The sequence below is a fragment of the Mauremys reevesii genome, linkage group 1, assembly GCF_016161935.1.
Source record: "Mauremys reevesii isolate NIE-2019 linkage group 1, ASM1616193v1, whole genome shotgun sequence".
Classification (NCBI taxonomy): domain Eukaryota; kingdom Metazoa; phylum Chordata; order Testudines; family Geoemydidae; genus Mauremys; species Mauremys reevesii.
This window is the reverse complement of record NC_052623.1, coordinates 246510668-246531947: the sequence shown is the minus strand read 5'-3', so window position 1 is coordinate 246531947 and position 21280 is coordinate 246510668. Positions and strand designations below refer to the sequence as shown.

Sequence of the window (21280 nt, the reverse complement as noted above, 5' to 3'; positions counted from 1 at the left end):
CACTGAAGTCAGTGAGACTGCTTGTGTAGGCACCTGCCCACCAGTGGGAGTAAGGGTTTCGTTCACCATATGGCATGGACTTGTAACCCAAGCATAATGGAAACATTCCCAAGGCCTGTTAAAATGCAAGGAAAACTCAAAACACCATTAACAAACTCCCAGAGAGGAATGGGGCACTGCATGCTATTGGCCAAGTGCCCGCCTCAAGGTTCCTTCCTAACCTTGAAACACTGGAGCTGTTACAAAAGATCCAAACCCTGCCTCTTCCCTACTTGCAACACACTCCTACACTTGTAGGGGAGTGTGATCCTCAGAGCTAAGGGGTGATCACGCTCCAAAGTGAGGGAGCGGGGTGGAGGGCAGCAAGAGAATGAAGGTGGGTGGAAGGGAAGGAGAGAAGGTGATAGCAGGAGAGTAGGGAAAGATCAGACCAGACTGGCGGGGAAAGAGGTAGGTAGGAGGGAGCCGGCCGAGGAAAGTATCCGAGGGAAGGAAAAGTGGGCTGGAGTGAAGGGAACAAGCCAGGCAGGGAGGGCCAGGCAGAAGGGGCGGGGAATTTAGCTAGGGGCGTGCCAGGAAGGAGGGCGAGTTGCTCCAGGGGGCGGGCTGCGAACGCAGAACCAGAGCGGGGTCGGTGCGTGTGAACCTTTCGCCTGCCCAGCCGATCGGAAACCAGGTGCGTTCAGTGCGCCCCCTGGGCTGGGGCGCGGCCGGGGGGGGAGGCGGGCAGACGCTGTGGGGTGCGGGGTGTCTCCCCGTTGCCACTTGTGTGCCGCGGGGGCTACATGGCTCACGGAAGCCCAGCAACGCGCCTTCCCCGCATGGCTCCGAGCTCCCGCCCGAGAGGCAGAGCTGGGCCCCAGGCGCAAAGTTCAGCCCCAGAGCGCAACTTCCTTCGGGCGCGGCGGGGAGTCGGCTCGGGGTCCCGCCGGCCCGGCGCGAGTGGATCCCCAAAGTGGATCCTTTTTGGCTGAGGTTTGTAAGAGAAGGGGCCAGGGAGCAGCGATCAGTGAATTGTGCCGTCGCGAGACACTGATTGGCTTTGTGTTCTGCAAACCAGGCTGCTGTTTTCTTAGGGGATGATCGTGTTATTCTTGTGACTGCCAGTAATGCTTTATTTCCCTGTGCACGCACTCCCATCCAGATGAAGGGGACTCCCCCTGTGACCGAAGGAACTCTCCCCACCCATTTGTCCGATAGTTTTAGTGAGGCTGTTTTGCATGGGCAAAATTGCTTCCTTCTCTAGGTATTTGCAGGATTGGGACTCATGTTTGTATATTTCAAAACATAACAAACACCTAAGGTTGTTTCAGAGTAGCAGCCATGTTAGTCTGTATCCGCAAAAAGAACAGGAGTACTTGTGGCACCTTAAAGACTAACAAATTTATTTTAGCACGAAAGCTCATGCTAAAATAAATTTGTTAGTCTTTAAGGTGCCACAAGTACTCCTGTTCTTTTTACCTACGGTTGTGTGGACAAACCTGAAATATTTTAAGGCGATTGCAAGCTACTTACAAATATTCAGCTCTGAAATAAACAGGGCCCCAAATGATTTAAATTACTTAAAAAACAAAACCCTCCACTGAGGATTCATTACTCCCCTGCCCCGCCCCCAAATTAATTAAACTAACTTTGAAAGTTAGTGTAATTACATTTAAAACTTTGACCTGAGGAAGAACTCAGAGCTTGGGATGTTGTCAAGATGCAGGGTAAGGCAGTAATTCTTCTCAATGCTTTTTGCCATGAATGAATTACTTGTGTATTTAAAAAAAAAAAATCAACCAAGTCAGCATGATTGTGAGTAAACTGACCTATCCTTGTGCCCATTGTGTACAGGGGTGATGCAAGGAAAAGGCTGATAAGGATGAAATTGCAGAGTCATGGCCCTGAGCAAGTGGACTGGCCCCCTTTGGAGATAAGAGGAACTTGTCAGAGCAGGAGTACTGTGCTAGAGTTGTGAAATTCTTTAGACAGATGGTAATTGTAGTGAGGTATGCAAAGTCCTTTTTGTGGGTCCACAGAATGAAAAAAGATTGAGAATCAAAATAGGTGGTATGAGGAACTGCGGGGTTGAGGGAGACCACAAGATCTTTATCCATGTTTGCAAGAGGGGAAAAGGTTGAACCACTGCTCTTGAGATACTGAGGCCATGTTGATATTACATGTTAAAATGTTTTTTAAATTGATTTAGATATAAAACCCGCATGCGGATACTCTTAAACAAATTTATTGATTTATCTCAATCTAGTTTTAACTGATTCTTTATTAATTCAAGATCAGTTGATATAAGCCAGTTTTAAACCAATTTAAATGTGTCCACACTGTGGTTTTGCCCTAGTTTAACTAAATCAGGAGTTCTCAGACTCGGGGGTCGGGACCCCTCGGGGGGTCATGAGGTTATTATGGGGGGTCACGAGCTGTCAGCCTGCACCCCAAACCCTGCTTTGCATCCAGTATTTATAATGGTGTTAAATATATAAAAGTGTTTTTAATTGGGGGGGGTCACACTCAGAGGTTTGCTATGTGAAAGGGGTCGCTAGTACAGAAGTTTGAGACTGAACTAAATGATCTTTAAAAGAACACACATAGTTAAACTAGTGCGATTTGGGCCTGATCTACATGACACAGCTTACATGGACCTAGCTATGTTAGTATACACACTACAGCATTGTTCCTGCTGATATAAGTGCCCTATGACCGACATAGTAACTCCACCTCCACGAGAGGCGTAGGGCTCGTGTCAATTTAGTTACAGCGATGCTGTGTCTGTGTAGTCACAGTGTTGACACTGCGTTAGTTACATTGGCTCTTGGTTATCTTGTCAATTTCAGGGCTTCAGCCCTGGGCTCTCTGCTCAGGAAAGCGAGAAGCCCAGGTGGCTGCTCCCTGCTCCCCACGGGGAACAGAGAGGTGAGAGCCTGGGGGGGCAGCTGGGTTCCTGGTAGGGTGCTGCATGGATCTGAGAGCCCTGGCTCTCAGCACACTGCCCCTCTTGAGTTGGTGAAGCGCTCCTGGTGAGAACATGCACCACCACCAGAAGGAGGGTAGCGTGGACATCAGCCACTGCAGTAATTACTACAGTGGCATTAAGTTGACCTAACAAAGGTCAACTCAAGTCTGTAGTATTAACATGCCTGTAGAGTATAGACAAGGCCATTCCACAAAGCACTTGAAACCATTTTCTACAGAGAGTGGCCTCCTCTTGTAGCTTCTCCCTGTACTGAACCCCACTGGACTTTAACAGGAGTGCTATGCATGGCAGGCTTGAAGCATCAGGCCCGCAGTTTGCATCTATGCACAGCAGAGAAAAGCAGAATTGCAGAGAGCAAGATTTAAACCAAACAAAAACTGGACATACTGATGCTAAAGCCTCTGGCTGCAACAATATGGGCAATAGGTTGTTTATCACAATTGTTGTGGAACTGTGACAGACTGGCATGAGTTAACATGGTTCTGCTACATGCGTGGACAAGATCTCTGAGATCTTCTCACTTGAGCTTTGTGGAATCCAACCAATTCTTCGGGTATGTTTACACTGTGATAAAACACTTGCGACTGGCCCATGTCGGCTGACTAGGGTTCAGGCTGTGGGGCTGTAAAACTGCAGGGTAGATGCTCAGGCTGGAGCCTGGGCTCTGAGATCCTGTGAAGGGGGAAGGTCCAAGAACCCAGGCTCCAGTCCAAGCCTGAACATCTGCCCTGCAGTTTTATAGTCATGCAGCCCAAGTCAGCTGACATGAGCTGGCGATGGCTGTGCTGTGAGTCTTCTATCACAGTGCAGATGTACCCTAAGATTATGTCCACAGTAAGAAAAAAAGGTGTTAAAATCCTAGTAAAGACAAGGCAGTTGGAGTTTTACCACAAGTTAGCAGGTCAACCCTAAACTCCTCCATAGTGTTTTCTTTGATCTGATAACACATGTGAAAACTGCAAACTGCCTTGTCTTCACTAGGATTTTAACACATAAGAATTCACCTTTCCTTCCATCTCTCCCAAGCCCCCCATGAAGACAAGGCCTAAACTTAATAGAAGCTTGGAGCTTCTGAGATCAGTTTTCACAAATACGGAAAATAGGTAAATACAATGTTATAGTGAGCATTGGTTGTGACTCCTATATTTAGGACTATTATGACCCTTTCTCTGAGAAACTGTCATACCACTGTTAGCAACAGGCCTTGGCTGTTCAGCAGGCAGACTCTCTCAGGCTGCAGAAGTGCCCTTTTTTGTTTTTCTTTTTTCTTTCTTTTTTTTTTTTTTTATGGTCCCATGTAGGAACTTTACACTTCTTAAGCACTAAGGGGGTAGGAAGACCGCCCCCGAATTTAGAGCGGCTGAAGTGGTTCCCACCCCCCCACACTCGGTCAGGAGACACACTGATTAAGCGCCGACCAGGTGTTTACCACTGGAACACGCAGTGCATAAAGCACCAATCAGGAGAAGGGGCGAGAAGTTGGACTGAGTTAGTACATGCACATAATAGGATGATTTATGTAACCGATTATAATAAAAGGTCGTGGAAAACCCCCGCTCGGGGCGCTCCACTGGAACAGATTGACTGACTTGGCTTCGTTATTTGCAACATCTGGTGACCCCGACGTGATTCCCCCTGCTCACCGGCTGGAATAGCCTTCGGTGCACCGAAAATCGCTGGGAAGCCTCGTTCCATTAGTATGGGGGGGGAACTGTCAGCTCAGCAGAAAGTTCATGCGAAAGAGCTGCAGGCTATCATACGGCAGGCTGGCAGGCCAGTCTCCCTGGGTCAGTTAGAACAGCTACTTGCTGAAATCAATCGCCAATGTCCTTGGTACCCGGATCACGGGTCACTGTCAGTAGATGATTGGATAAAGATAGGGGCGACACTGCATGCGGAGCCTCGAGCCGCGGTGCAGTGGCTCCTGCTTTGGCAGCGATGTAAGGAGGCTCTGGAGACAATCGGGATTGGAGCGTCATCCAGGGCTATCCTTCTCGCCCCCGCGCCCTCAGCCCCCCCTCCTTACCCTCTGATCTTGCCCCCTAAGCTGCCTGAGGCGGTACCCGAATGCCATGATGCATGTCCGGGTACGGATGGCTCTTCACGGCTGATTTCTCGGCTGTCCCCTTTTCAGGCAATGATACAGAGGGAAAAGGAGAAGGGAGAATTGAGCAGTGAGGAGATTGGGGAGTTATTGGCTGCGTTCCCAGTGACACATCGCCCTGGCAACGCAGCGGGAGAGGTTGAAGTGGAGATCACAGCCCTCCCCTATTCCGTTCTCCGAGAGGCGAGACGAGCGGTTACTGAGTCGGGATTGAAATCCACCTTCACCCGAGGCATGTTAGAAGGGATTGCAAATGGATATAGCATGCTCCCCCAAGATTGGAAGGATCTTTGTAGGATGCTTTTAAGCCCCGCGCAGTATGTTATTTGGGATAGTGAATTTCAACAGGAAGCATTACAACAGGGGCGGGCATCGGGGGGGGCCTATACTCCCGAGCAGCTGTATGGAGTGGGACCGTTTGCCAGCATACGGGAGCAGGCTGCGAATATCCCTCTCGTAATGCTCCAAGTTGTGGGGCGTTGTGTTTTAAAGGCCCTGTTTAAAGTACCGGTGACGGGGAAACCCGGTCCTTTACCGTCACCCGCCAGAGCCCTCAAGAGTCGTATGTGGAATTTATTAACAGATTACAGGAGGCTATTCAGAGGCAGGTAGATAATCCTGAAGCCCAGTGGGAATTAATGAGGAAACTCGCTTATGAGAATGCTAATGCGGACTGCCGCAAGGTGTTACAGTCCATTGTGACCAAACCGGAGTACACTCTGGCAGAAATGCTAAAAGCGTGCACGGATGTGGGCACCCAAGTGCATCAGATGAATTTGCTGGCAGCAGCCATGCAGAAGGGGTCCAAACCCCAGGGAAAGTGTTTTAATTGTGGGCAACCAGGCCATTTTAAGAGGGAGTGTCGGGCCCCTGAGGGGGGGGCAATACCGGGACGCAACAGCAGTCCAATAGACCAAGGTCTATTTGTCCCCGATGTAAGAAGGGTTACCACTGGGCAAACCAATGCCGCAGCAATCCCCCGCTCCATGCCCAACCTCCGGGAAACTGGGCAACGGGCGATCCCCCAGCCCCGGCCCAAAGGTGGGAGGAGGCACCGCCTATGATACCCCGGCGGCCACCCTAGGAAGTGCGGGAATCGATTTGTTGTTGCAGGAAGATAGGGAGCTCACTTTCCCTGGGGAGGTGGTGGCGATTCTTACCCAACTTTCTGGACCCCTGCCCCCGGGCACTATGGGGCTAATCCTCCCTCGTTCCCATGCCGGAAAATACGGCATTCAGATAGTTCCCGGGGTAATAGATAGTGATTATAAGGGAAGTATTTATGTCCAAATCTGGGCTCATATGCCAAAACAGCTGCATCGAGGGGATTCATGGGCCCAGATGGTGATCCTTCCCTTCTGTTTGCCCGCAGGGGGAACAAATGTGACCCGGGACGCTGGGGGTTTCGGGTCCACCTTAGCGAAGGCCCATCCTCGGGTGGCGGCGATCACTCAAGCAATAGGACGAGCAAAATTTAAGCGTACCTATTACTGCAACGGTATCCCCCTTGAAGGGCTGGTGGATACTGGAGCTGACGTTACAGTCATCTCCGCCCGGCAGTGGCCGTCCACCTGGGACAAATCCGAAGTGCCAGCCATTTGGGGAGTGGGCGGATTGCAGGCTGCTCAACAAAGCACCCGATGGATTGCTATAACTCCGCGAGAAGGGGGAAAGGAGATTCTCCTTAAACCCTATATCATGGATATTGCTGTATCCCTATGGGGAAGAGATTTGTTAAGTAAATTTGGATCACATCTTACCATTCATGACTGAGTTTACTGCCCTTCCCTTTTTGGCTAACACATTTTGTTAGTGCCTGGCCGAGTTCTGCCGCTTTCATAGCTGCTTTTTTTGGCTGTCCGCCAAGCCCCCCTTTTTCTTGGCTGTCCGCCAAGTTTTAGCTGTAAGTGGTGTCCTTGACTGTGGCCAGCGTCTTATCTTTAGCTTTTTTCAGTTAACTCATTCTGTTCTTTTCGGATCCCATTGATAGTCATGCATTTTTTCATCAAAATGCTAAATTTTTAGCGAAGCATTTTATGATCCCCCTAATTCAGGCCCAACATATTGTTCAAACCTGTAATCATTGTGCAAGTCTTCATCATTATCCCGAACTGGGTGTTAATCCCCGCGGCCTTCAATCAAACCAAATTTGGCAAATGGATGTCACGCTTTATCCCCCTTTTTCTCCTTGGAAATATTTACATGTTACCATTGATACCTACTCTCATTATATTTGGGCCACCCCCCAACGGGGCGAACAAGCCAAACGTGTAATTAATCATGTTCTTGCTGCGGTGGCCATTATGGGCCGCCCCCGACTGATAGAAACCGATAACGACCCCGCCTATATTTCTCACAGATTTGCGGATTTTTGCACGCAGTGGCAAATTAATCACGTCTTTGGTATTCCGTACAATTCCACTGGTTAAGCCATTGTGGAACGAACCAATCGTACACTTAAAGAGTACCTAAAAAAGCAAAACAAAACAGTGGGGGATGATGAGCCAACCCCGGGCGCCAAGCAAAACCAATTAGCGATAGTATTGTTTACCCTAAATACTTTAAATATTTTTCAAAATTTTACAGCCACTGAACGACATTTTAAGACAGAAACCCCGCTCCCACGCCCATCTGTCAAATATAGGCAGAACCCAGACCCTAATTGGTATGGCCCCATTCCATTGATAATCTGGGGACGGGGGCATGCCGCTGTGCTTACTCCCACAGGTCCGTTGTGGGTCCCTGCCAAAAATGTGCGACCGTGGCACGATGACGTGGCATCAAAGCCTCAAGAACCCAATACCCAACTTCAATCTGAACCTAACTGAGACCTTTCCAGTGTGCCGAGCCACAAAGACGGCACCAAAGGTTACCTGGGGGCAGGTGAAACGACTGGCGCAGCAGGCTCAGCAAACGCTGGAGAATAACAAGGCCAAGCCTACCCCCAAAAATTTTACTGCTGCTATTTTTGCCTGTTTGACCGCTAATTCTTTTACCATATTGTTGTGTTGTTTTTGTGTGTTACCGGCTGGGGCCAAACCCGAATTGCGTAACCGCATGCATTATAAATTCGACTTGCGGTCCTTGCCAATTAATCTTCCTTTTGTTTACAGCAAGCCCCTGAGATGCATGGCCTGTTGGGCACCTGCCTGGTCCCAGTATGTAAGGCGCCGGGCAGTGCTGTAAATGCAACGGGGATGACCTTTGGGCGTGGCTGCCATCCATGGGATAGGTCCGAACTGTTCTGCAATATGCTTTGATTGTTATCGCCTGCTTGATTGGTTTTTGTTGCTTTGCTCAGTGTATTCCTAATATAATTAGGATGTGTTTTACACCCTCTCGGCGCAAACCCCTGCCTACACCCCAAGCCGTCATGTATGCATATAAAATCATGAAACATGCGGACCAGGCACGGGTCGACAAAACAGAAAAGGAGGGGATGTAGGAACTTTACACTTCTTAAGCACTAAGGGGGTAGGAAGACCGCCCCCGAATTTACTTGCATCTGAAGAAGTGGGTATTCACCCACGAAAGCTCATGCTGCAGAACGTCTGTTAGTCTATAAGGTGCCACAGGATTCTTTGTTGCTTTTACAGATCCAGACTAACACGGCTACCCCTCTGATACCCGAATTTAGAGCGGCTGAAGTGGTTCCTACCCCCCCACACTCGGTCAGGAGACACACTGATTAAGCGCCGACCAGGTGTTTACCACTGGAACACGCAGTGCATAAAGCACCAATCAGGAGAAGGGGCGAGAAGTTGGACTGAGTTAGTACATGCGCATAATAGGATGATTTATGTAACCGATTATAATAAAAGGACGTGGAAAACCCCCGCTCGGGGCGCTCCACTGGAACAGATTGACTGACTTGGCTTCGTTATTTGCAACAGTCCCATGAAATTCTGTTAATCTTTGCTGAGAGAAATGGTTAAAGAATCACTGTTTCTTTTCTCTCACCAACGTTTCTCAAGCGACTATTGCGAGCGTGCCGCATTGCCTTGGGCACATCTGAGAGCGGCTGTAGTGGCGTGTTGGGGAAGGGAGCTGGAATGGGCTTGGCTCCTTCACCTCCAAGTCTAGCTCTTGGCCCCAGTGATCTGTACCCCAGTCTGGCAGCACTGCATAGAGTAGAGGCCCTACCACCACCTAGTGAATGTGTGGGACAATGGACAGACATTGGCTGAGCTGGGTCCACCGACTATCCCTTGGACACAGCTGCTCATGTCCCACAAAAACTGGGGATAACAACCGCCTTCTGCTTCTAGCTAATGCAGTCCTGTAGTTCAAGTAGAAGCAGTCTATGCTGCAATGCTGAAGGGTCAGGTCAAGATGGTTACGCATGATAGAACTTGTTTTTCTCTCTTTTCTAAAAAGAAAGTCCGAGCCTCCGAAATCACCTACAAAAGAGCTGTGTTAAAAAATAATAATTGCAGAGTCAAACACTTGAAAGTTAGGAAATGCCAGATTTACGGTTGCCCGAGCAACCTTAATTTGACCCCCTTATGTGTGTGTTTTATGATAAAGTCTCTAATTACAGGATCGCATACTATTTTTTCTACGGGACCCCTGCCTCCTTCAATGCATAGGTTGGTTGCATGAGGGGTCGGAATTATGGCTGCATGGGCAACCACAAATTTAACCTTTATTAACTTTCAAGTGCATGACTTTGCAACCCAAATAACGGTGGCCTTAATGTAGGTTTTTGTTGGTGGTGGGTTTTTTTGTTTTGTTTTTTGGTTTGGTTTATAGGTCCATCAAGGGTCCCCCTGATATTATAAGCCACCTGACTTTGCTCTTGTGACTTATGAACAGAAAACCTACAGCAAAATAACTCTTCAAATTATTCTTTGGGGCAGGGACTGTCTTTTACAGAATACTTGTACAGTGTCTAGCACAGTGGGGCTTTGATCTCATCCGAGGAGCCTAGGCACTACTGCAATACAAATGTTTTATTTAATCTTGATTATTTTATGTAACATAGCTCTGACATAAAGTTCCATCCTCTCCAGAGCATTATGCTGTTGAGAACAGTCTCCTTGGAACTACTTTTAAAAGCCTTGGGAAAAGAATTAACAGTTGCCTATTCTTTTCTCATTAACCAACTTTTTTTTTTTTTTAGTGTAATCTTTTCCTGCAAATGGTGGTAAAACCTGTTCTTAAAAATTCTTTCTAAAGGGGTAAAATACTTAGGCAAGTTTTGTTTTGATTACAAAGCAGGCTCACTGTGTCCCTGAGTAGATGAAAATGAAGTGGTTACCTTCAAATACTGATAATTCACTCAAATATGTGAATAGCTTTATTGCAAAAAATGAGATACTCATGTCTATTATTTAAATATCATACTAATACATATAGTATGTTGCTCATACTTCTAAGTAAAAATAAAATCATTCTTCAACCCAGAAGAGACCTACCGTATATACTAGTTCATAAGCCGAATTTTTTTTAGTAAAAAAGGGAAGCACCAGAGAAGGGGGTCAGCTTATGAACAGGTATAGAAGGGGTGAGGTGGGACACAGCCCCTCTCCCCAACAGAGGGAGCAAGGAGAGGCACCACAGCCAGAAGGGAGGAGGCGGGGCCAGAGTCTCTCCCCTTCTGGCCAGGCTGCTCTCCTCCCAGCCTCCGAAGCAGCTGCAGCTCCGGGGCTGGCAGGCTGCAGCCGTGCCGCTTGGCCTCACCCCCCAGAGCAGGCTGTGGCCACGCTGCTGGAGCATGCTGCAGCCGTGCCACCTGACCCAGCCCACTGGAACATGCTGTGGCCACACCGTCCACCGGAGCAGCTCCAGTCGGGCCAGACACATCCTCCCTTGGCCCTCCCCAGATAAGGTGGGAAGGGATGGGATGGGGAGAGTGTGGGGATCCCAGGGTAGGGTGCGGGGTGGTCACAGGGATTACTCCCCTGACTCCCAGCTTCTCCCCCCTAAAAAATTTCCCCACCAGTTGCTAAACCGGCCTGTCAGGGTAAGCAGCTGGCGCACAGGGACACTTTGTTTACTTAGGTTTACCTCCATGCCTGCGGGCACTCGAGGTAAACAAACCATCTCGGCCTGCCAGCGGCTTATCCTGATGGCCCGGGAGCCAAAGTTTGCTGACTCCTGAATTATAGGGTCAGCTTATGAACGGGTTATAAAAAATTTCCATTTTATTTATTCATCTTGGGGGGGGGGGGGAGTGTCGATTTATAAATGAACCGGCTTATGATCGAGTATATATGGTATTTCTGGCTACCATCATGTACCCTGTAACCAGTTCTGATTCCTAAACAATTTAAAATAAACAAACAAAAATACCAGATCTAATGCTTCTGTTCTTTACAGGGTACAAGCAATTTATACGTGGGGAGAGGAAGTGTGTGTGTGTGTGTGAGAGAGAGAGAGAGACACACAGACAGACAGACAGACAAACACACAAGACAGTGAATCACTAAAAGCACTAATACTTGGTTTTTAGTATAAATGTTCATTTGTATGTATAAGTGTTTTAAGAGTGTATTGGCAGCTACCCATGCCTTCCCTGCTCACACTTAAAGATCACCAACAAAGCCAAGTGGGGGGAATGGATTAGCACCCTGCTTCTTTGCAATATATAGCAAAGACTGCAATTCTTTTCTTTTTGGGGGGTGGGGAAACTGGTTTAGTTCCCTTTTAAAAAACAAAACAAAAAAATATATAAATAGAATCACAGAAATGAAGGGCTAGAAGGAATCTCAAGAGGTCATCTAGTCCATCCCACCCATCTGAGGCAGGATTCAATATACTTAGACCATCCCTGACAAGTGTTTGTCTAACCTGTTCTTTAAAATCTCCAATTATGGGGATTCCACAACCTCCCTAGTCTAACCTGTTCTAGTACTTCACTAATTTTATAGTTTTTCCTGGTATTTAACCTACATTTTCTTACTGCAAACTAAGCTGATTACTTCTTGTCCTGCCTTCAGTGGACATGGAGAACAATTGATCACTGTCCTCTTTGTAATGACCTTTCACATATTTGAAAACTGTTATGTCCCCTCTTCGCTTTCCTTTAGGCCTCATCTTCCGGTGTTCACACTCTTTACCTTTGCTTTTTGTAATGTAATGACTGTACTCAGGGCCAGCTTTAGGCCGATTCCCCGGAATTGTGCCCCATGCCTTAGGCGCCTTTTAAATTTTGTAATTCTTTTTATGTACCCAGCGGCAGTATAGGACTTCGGCGGGGGGTCCTTCACTCGCTCCAGGTCTTCAGCAGCATTTCGGCGTCGGGAGCAGTCCTTCAGTGCCGCAGAAGACCTGGAGCGAGTGAAGGACCCCCCGCCACCGAAGTGCTGCCGAAGACCTGGACCGCCGGGTATTCAAATCGGGCCCCGCAGTTCTTAAAGCCGGCCCTGACTGTACTAGCAATCAAGTTTACTTAAAATATCTGCTCAATTTGCAGCACCAGTCAGCAAAACTACAGAATGCTCAAACCTGAAGAAGAGCTCTGTGTAGCTTCAAAGCTTGTCTCTTTCACGAATAGAAATTGGTCCAATAAAAGATACTTACATGGCTGCAACAATGCTGTAAACAGAATGTTAAGAACCATTCGGAAACAGATAAATAATAAGACAGATAATATGATAATGCTGCTGTATATATAGCTATGATACACCCACACCTTGAATACTGTATGAAGTTCTGGTTGCCCCATCTCAAAAAAGATATAGTTGAGTTGGAAAAGGTACAGAGAAGGGCCACAAGAATGATTATGGGTATGAAACAGCTTCCATACAAGGAGAGATTAAAAAGATTCGGACTGTTCAGCTTAGAAAAGAGATCGGCTATGACAGAGGTCTATATAGTCATGAATGATGTGGAGAAAGTGAATAGGAAAGTGTTATTTACCCCTTCACAGAACACAAGAACCAGAGGTCGCCCAATGAAGTTTGTAGTCAGCAGATTTAAACCAACATAAGAAAGTACTGCTTCACACAGTGCATAGTCAGCCTGTGGAATTCATTGCCAGCGATATTGTGAAGGCCAAAAGTGTAACTGGTTCAAAAAAAGAATTAGATAAGTTTATAGAGGATAGGTCTATCAATGGCTATTGGCCAAGATGGTCAGGGATGCAACCCTATGCTCTGGATAGCCCTGAACATCTGACTGCCAAAACCTGAGAGTGGACAACAGGGAGATGGGTCACTTGATAATTGCCCTGTTCTGTTCATTCCCTCTTAAGCATCTGGCATGCCTCGCTGGGTTATATGGATCATGAGCCTGACCCTCTACAGCCACGCTTATGATCTTGTGGATATTTATGGGAAAAACAAGTTGTAAATGAGTGTTTTTGGGAAGCATATTTTGAACTTGTGGATGTAAGAACTTGTCCCAGAAATATCATGCAATAAGTTACATTCACCCAGTCAGGTAACAGACAGTACCATGTAACCAGCCATAGCAAACCAACATATTTTGATTTATTTCCAGAAATTGTTTGGTGAATAATCTTAAATAACAAATAAATTCAATCATCCTATTTGTGGACAAAACAGAAGAAGTGGCTAAAGTGTCAAATATTCCACCAGAAAATATATAGCTTTGATATAGTTCTGATTTTTGCCTGGGATACTTGGTTTACCACTCCTACTCTTAAAAATCTAAACACACAAAATAGCATGGAATCTCTAACAAGAAGTGGTTAGAATTTAATACTATATAACTTATGTAAGAGAGTGGCTTAGTCCCGATCTGCCACTACAGTGCCCCGTAATGCCTTGTTGGGGTATCTGTTTTGTTCTGACTCAAGTACCACCTACTGAATCCCCAACACATAGGAGTGTTCTTCGGTGCCTCCAGTTGAAGTAGACATAAGTCTCTATGGCGTGTTCTTGATGAAAACAAGACAGATTAGATACATTTTTTCTCCTGTCTTTTTTTTCTTCCAGTGATAGTCTGGTGGAGACTTTTGATAACCCATATCTATATCCTGAGCAGGCTCAAGTGCATGCAACTTTAATTATGCCGCTAGTAATAAAAGTTCATTATATGATATTAAGTGGAAAGATAAACCTAGGACTGTCTCATCGTACCCACTGAACTTGTTAAGGAAAAGACATTGAAGAAGTCAGTCTAACTTCATGCTAGGGGAAAGTCTTGACTATGTTTATAGTGCTGATGACTGAAGGTGTATTATGTTCTGTAATTAAACTGTTTTTCTTTGTGTGGTTGTTTGTTAAATGTTTTGGCTGCATATTTTCATGACTCAATGAACAATTCCTTGAAAAGGAGAACTATAGGGCACCAAGAGGACTTTTTAGAGTTGCAGCCTAGTGAAGATAGAGGGTTTAGGCATAGAGTTATTAAGTCTCAGCCTTAATTATGGCGTCGCTACAGCGCTGCTAAGGAAAGCTGTTCTAGTGAATGTATCATCATACTTCCATTTGTTACACTCTTGGCCTAAATTTTCTCTTGTAGGTCTTCAGTGAGATACGCTGAAATGGCTGAACTTGCCCAGCTAATTGACAGCGAGGTGTTCCTGGCTTATGCTACCTACACAACCATTGTCCTTTTAAAAATGATGCTAATGAGTGTTACAACAGCATTCTTCAGAATGACAAGAAAGGTAAAAAACGAGGGATGTAATGTGGCAGAACCGATTGAGATTCACATTAAAATACAAAAGTATCAAAAGTATCTCTTCCCTTTTCTGCTTTAAATACTGATTATTATTATTCTCATAATATTCAGTTCCTTTCCTTAGTCTGGTGGTGCTTCATTTAATGTCACTAATAGAAATGCCTACCACCGTAATTACAAGGCTGTCTCTTTTACAGACACATTTGAGTTACTGTATCTTTCTGCTCCTGAAACTATTCCATTCTTCTATATAGAAATCCTTTCTCACTGGTGGATTCTCTCTTGTTGCGCAGAACGCACTGTCTCTTGAGCACACATCTTATAAAGCAGATGTTGTGTGATTTTTTTTGTGTGTCAAACTAACCAAATAATAATTGGGGGTGGGAGGGTGGGGAGGAAATGCACAGATTTCCAAGCTGTGTGTATTGCAGTATTCAGTCTGGAAGTAACAAAGGACTATATAGCTACGTGAGAGGAGAGGTAACGGCCTCCTAACTAGTTTAAAGGCAGATGGGAGGGGAGAAGCCCACCTGGCTACTGCTGCCACATGGGAATCTGAGGGAAGAAAGCAAGCAAGCTGGCAGCAATTATACCTAGATGGCTTCCCAGACCAATCATACCACTTCTATCTTGGCAAGGTTGAGTTTCAGTCAGCTTCCACTTTCTTCCAGCCCTCACTATAACTGAGGCCTCGTTCACACACACAGATTATATTGCATTAAGCTATACTGTTACAGTTAGAGCAGTACAGCTCTACTAGTGTGGACACAGATCTTCTGATACAAAGCACCTTTATACCAATATGACTATTCCCGAATGGGAATAAGCTATACTGATATAAGGCACCCGTATATCTGCTTCCACACTAGAGCATGTAGCATTATAACTACATAGGAAAAAAAATCCCACCCCTCACTCACGTAGTTCTACTAGTACAAAAGCTGTTATGTAGAGTAGCCTTGATTTTTTTTCAGTTTTGGCATTTTACAAGGCTTTGGTGCACGTATGTAACATCGGTTAGGATTACTGGGATGTTAGGGATGTTCTTTAAGAGAACACTTGCACCAAGCTGCAGGAAGCTTTTATATCTTAGCAAGAAGAGCTGCATTTCTTCTAATGCATTTGGTTGGGGGGGGGGTGTTTGTTTGAACAGGCATTTAGTAACCCAGAAGATACAGCAACGTTTGGCAAAGGTGAGAATGCTAAGAAGTACCTGCGGACTGACCCAGACGTTGAACGTGTGCGCAGGTAATACCACAGAAGTCTATCAGAACGATTCTTGGGTAGCAGAATAAAGCTATTTTAGAGAATGAATTACAGCCCATTTTCTCTAGGTCCCATATATAATTTGTTTTGTTTATGTGGTAATCTAATGGAACAAGTGTCTAAAAAGAACACAATCTGATCAGCATATGTATTAGTTAATTTTATATATGTATTTAAATATTATTTATTTGAGTGGGCAAGGGCCGACTGTGAATGAAAGCCTGATCCTGAGCAATATCCAATGTGTGTATGACTTGGGGGCGTGGGGAAGATTGTAAACCAAGCTTAAAAACTGGACTGAACTTCAGTGGGTGATAGTAAGTATAAATAAGCTGCTTATGCAACTTGCACACGAACAGCTGTGATTACTGACCTTTCCTTTTCAACTCTTGCTAATGCAAAGGAAATGGCGGGGAAGAGGCACAGGTGTATTACCTATTCAAATCATGGAATTCAAGATAGTATCACAGGGCCCAGTCTGGCGAGGTGTTGTACTGAGTGGGAGTTGAGGCCTCTTCTCTCTTTGCATAATGGAATCCACAGGTTCCCTACTGTTGTGCTAGTTATACAGGAAGATGCATACAGGAAGACGTAATCCTATATTCTGTTAAAAAAATGGTGATGTGTCTCTTTGCGGTGTATTGGAATTTAAGTGTTTCCATTCTGCCATGAGCCTCTCTCTAGGGGCTGAATATTGGTTTGAAACTTTTTTTGCTTTTATTTAGCTTGCAGTGACATTCATCTGTACTCTCACAAAAATATTACTTACAGATACTTTTTTGACAAACCATTACTAATCCCCCTGCTGTACCCCCGAAAAAGGAAATTTTTCATTTCATTCAACTTTAATGAAGACTAGTGACTTATGTGATATAGTAAAAAAAAAAAAAAAAAAAAAAAATTAAAGCAAAAGGGATTTTATCAATATAAAAATGGCTAATAAACATGGCCCACAACTCTTTCTCCTAATGGCTTTAATATGAAGTTATATCTTTATTCCCGCTGCTGGGGAGCAAGCTACCAAATGTCAGTGACGGGGAAGATTCTTTTAACATAAGCAACAAGACTCTTTGGAACCATCGCTAGGAATCAAATGCATCCTTGCAAAGGTAGAGTTATGTAGAGAGGATTCCATATATCCTGATTTCCAGTTAATGGAAACGTATTGCTGGGAACCAATCCCATCCCATTAACATCACTGTGAATGGGATTTGGATATTGGCACCGGTTTACTACCAACTCTTTTGGGAAGAAAGCCCCCAGGTGAGGGAAGGTTTGTGAGGCAGCAGCCAAGGAAGGAAGTGCTGGGACATCTTCCCTCACTGCAGCCCTGCAAACTTATGGCTGGTGCACAGCTGTCCCAGCTCTTCCTTCTGCAAACCTGCCTGCACAGAGGCAGTAAAAGGCTGCAGGCTGGGAAGTGAGGCTGTGGGCAGATCAGTAGTGGGAAGAGGATGCAGCCTGGATGCCAGAGATGCAGAGTGCCTGAATTCTTCGAGCTGCGCCCTGCTGCAGGGAGCTGCATGCAGGGAAGGAAGAGCTGTGATATGCTGAGCCCTAAGAGAGAGCTCAGGGAGAAGTACGGTGCAGCCCCAGTACCTCTGCTCCATGTAGAAAGCCCTGACATCTGGGCTGCAGCCTTTCTCCTTACCACTGTCCGGCCTGCAGAGCTGCAGCCAGGAAAGGCATGTCCTAGCACTACCTTCTCTGGCTGCAGCTTCGCAAACTCGCTGTCCACTTATTAGCAACTGCTGGATGGTAGCAATTTTTTGCTGGCCACATAGAGATTTTTAATAAGTGGAATCTACTGTAGTTCCCTGAAGTCTGTTCTGAGTGGCCACCAAGGAGTCCAGGGCACTTCTTTATAAGCCTGAGGGGTTTCCCTGAGGATACTGGCCAAAAGTTCCCCATCTCCCCCTCTGTTGTGCAGTGAGTTGTTTGCTAGTGTCCACTTGCATTATGTTCACCAAAGTGGCTGCATTTCAGTGAGAAGTCATTCCTGTACGTGTATAGCTTCAAAAAGATGAAAAGGGCCATGTGAAAGTAGAGTATTAACTTTGCTACCATAGTAAATTGTCCATGTAGGATACACTGTTTTAAAAACAAAACAAAAAACCACAAACAACCTACTAGAATTACACACACAAATCAGTGTTAAGATTCTGTCCTAAGCCCTCCTCCCCTAAAGCCATAGACAGAGCCATAACTAGGCATGTTAACACCCGGGGTGAGCAAGCATATTTATGCCCCCTACTGTTTTTTTCCCCATTATTTTTCCACCCTAGCGGCTTTGCACCCTGGGTGGCTGCCCCGCTCGCCCCACCCTGGTTATGGTCCTGGCCATTGATTCCAGTGTTGATGCTTCCACAGAACAGTTAACTCAGCCCAGTTCAACTTACTCAATTAACATTGCAACACACATTCTTTTTACAGCAGTGGTTAACTTTATATGGTGTTGGCAAATAGTTATTATGGGTTGCTGTTTTTTTGCAAACTTCATGACAACTGTGAAGAATGAAGCATACTGTAAGAGTGATTTAGTTTCAGTTGGATTTATTAGTGTAAGAAGAGGCATAATGACATTTCTATGTTTAATGTATATTTTTATTGCGTTTCTGCTTTTATGATAAAAAGCAATGCAAACAGTTCCTAATCTGTTACTGGCTAGCAGGAAAACCTAAAATAATTAATGGTAGTGCCAAACAGCAAAGCTCTTGCTTGAATTAAATTTTCCCAAAGTTGTGGAAGCAGAGGAAGAGTTCAACGGGAGGTGTGGAAGAGCATTTTCAGATCTGGGGTTTTGGTTTGGGTCCATTTCAGATAATTTGATTTATGGCATCAAAATTACAATAGCTGAAAACTGTGTGGCCTACCGGTGGAGAAGAAACAACTAGAGGAACAAATGGGACACTCATTAGGCCAGAGTGCTCAAAAAAGATTGTTCTGCAAGATGGCTGACTGTCAGGCACTTTGATTGGAAGGAATAAAACTATTTGTGCATTGAAGTTTATCATGAAAATGAATTCATAAAAGCAATGCTGCAGACTATCAAGGATAGCTGAAATAATGCATATTACAGTACTTTCTAAAGAATTAATTAGACTGACTATCCAATACAGCTTTAATATTTTGGAGTGCTTTTCAGTTAAATTGTACCTCCAGTGCACTCCAGGAATTAGACAGTTATAAAATTTAAAATACAAAATTAAAGCCAGGGGAAAGGGAAGGGAATTGAGGGACATGCAATGGTAGAAAATATGTTTTTCATATTAACTCTTTATTGAGTCTGTGATTGTACATCAGGGGTTCTCAAACTGGGGATTGGGACCCCTCAGGGGGTCGCGAGGTTATTATATGGGGGGGGTCATGAGCTGTCAGCCTCCACCCTAAACCCTGCTTTGCATCCAGTATTTATAATGGTGTTAAATTAAAAACACTTTTTTATATATTTATCGGGGGGGGGTCATACTCAAAGGTTTGCTATGTGAAAGGGATCACCAGTACAAAACCACTGATGAGCATAAAGATAAATGTGTGTTAATCTGGTCCTTAGTTGTTAGCACTGCTTTGAAGATGCAGTAGAACTTTCTAAGTCTTTTTTTAAACCAATGCTTTATTCTGTACAACTTTCTTTCCCCAGGTGCCACCTGAACGACCTTGAAAACATTGTCCCGTTTATTGGCATTGGTCTGCTCTATGCCCTGAGTGGCCCTGCTCTGTCCACAGCTTTGCTGCACTTCAGGATCTTCGTTGGGGCTAGAATCTTTCACACTATTGCGTATTTGACACCTCTCCCCCAGCCCAGCAGAGGCTTGTCTTGGGCAGCTGGGTATGCAGTTACCATCTCAATGGCATACAGGGTGCTGACAACTGGATTGTACCTGTAACTAGAACACAGCCTCATCACCCCCTCGACATTCCACATGAAGTTTCCAACAGTACACTAGATTAAACATGGCTATCTTAAATGAACTGTCAAATCTTTGTAACAATTTTTACATGGTGACTAGGGCTGCATTTTTAACAAAGAGGCTCTTCATTCCTGTTTGAAATGTTTCTCTTCAAAGCAAAAAAGTTCCCTCCCCATGTCCTCTCTATTCACAGTCTGCTCTGCCAAAAAACACTAGTTTGAATGTTCTCTCTGTGATTTGTTGAAGGCTTAAGATTCTGAACATACGACAGTGCTGTATCTATAGCATGTATGGTGATTTTCTACAGATGCACTCTTTTGGGCTGTATCTCCGAAGCCTAAATCAATAAAGACAAGAAAAAAAAAATAAGTGTGTTTGAGTTTTTGTTTTTGTTTTGACTCCTCTAACTGCAGCCAGCAAATAGGATGTCACAATGAATCAGAGAGAGATTCAAATCATACTGTTCTTTTGAGGAACGTTTACCTTAATAATAAGATATAGCAAATAATGCCAGGCCTTGCAAAGAATTTTTGATGAAATTGTTACTGGTGTAATCCACTATGGGATTACAAAATGAAATTCCAGCAGATCAATTTTCTCAGGCTAATAGCATATTTAATATATTGTGTGTGTATATATATTTTTTTTTCTGGGCTAGATTCTGTTTTGTTACACAGGTGAAAATTTTAATTAACTTTTTGGAGTTACTCCAGATTTATGGCTGTGTAGCAGCCCTTTTGAGGAGGGGCTTCTTCATGATGGGAAAGAACCACATAAGAGAAAGAGCTAGACTTTGCTTAGGTGACTGTGTATCTTCTGGGAATACACATATCTACTGAATGCATATGTTGTGGTGTGTTTCAAAAATAGATCAATAATGGAAGATCTTGCTCAGAAAGTGCAGGATAAAGCTTAAACTTGCTGCTGATGTTAATCTGAATGTGTGCATGTCACAGATGTTTCATAAAATACCAAAGCAGTGCTTGAATCTTTCATGTCTATTCTCTGTCGGTCTTACTCAGTTAAGATCACTGGATTCACATTCAGATGTGTTTGAAGAAGTGGCTACTTTTTTTAACCTACGGTGTGTGGTGCATAGGTCATTACCAAGAATGAGCATAAGTTCCAGCATCAGAAGCCAATGCCTACTATGTAACTGCTCTTTAATAGTTACATTAGTTAATCTTGCTGCTGCTTTACCCCAAAATGTGGGGTCTCTCTCTCTCCTACTAGAGCTGAGCCATGCTGAACGGGATAGCTCAGTGGTTTGAGCATTGGCCTGCTAAACCCAGGCTTGTGAGTTCAATCCTGGAGGGGGCCATTTTGGGGATCTGGGGCAAAAATCTGTCTAGGGATTGGTCCTGCTTTGAGCAGGGGGTTGGACTAGATGACCTCCTGAGGTCCCTTCCAACCCTGATATTCTTTGGGTACATC

The 21280-nt window shown here is 45.0% G+C and overlaps 1 protein-coding gene across 2 annotated transcripts; it reads left to right on the top strand.

Annotated features, from left to right (window-relative positions):
* The first annotated feature begins 528 nt into the window (after positions 1 to 528).
* On the top strand, positions 529 to 19963 carry MGST1 (microsomal glutathione S-transferase 1). Of its 2 annotated transcripts, none has more exons than XM_039504371.1 (4): positions 529 to 676; positions 14508 to 14655; positions 15823 to 15917; positions 19576 to 19963. In XM_039504371.1, exons 2-4 carry the CDS (start codon positions 14530 to 14532, stop codon positions 19820 to 19822), a joined length of 468 nt encoding a protein of 155 aa, XP_039360305.1. In that variant the 5' UTR covers positions 529 to 676; positions 14508 to 14529; the 3' UTR covers positions 19823 to 19963. The 2 variants fall into 2 exon arrangements, with proteins under 2 accessions (XP_039360305.1, XP_039360306.1); XM_039504372.1 differs by lacking the exon at positions 529 to 676 and adding an exon at positions 954 to 975.
* Positions 19964 to 21280: the final 1317 nt, after the last annotated feature.

Excerpts from the sequence above, each read along its gene's own strand:
- MGST1 (XM_039504371.1), top strand. The coding sequence starts at position 14,530 with ATGGCTGAACTTGCCCAGCTAATTGACAGCGAGGTGTTCCTGGCTTAT. Across the intron at positions 14,656-15,822 it reads TCTTCAGAATGACAAGAAAG|GCATTTAGTAACCCAGAAGA; the intron begins GTAAAAAACGAG and ends TTGTTTGAACAG. Across the intron at positions 15,918-19,575 it reads GACGTTGAACGTGTGCGCAG|GTGCCACCTGAACGACCTTG; the intron begins GTAATACCACAG and ends TTCTTTCCCCAG.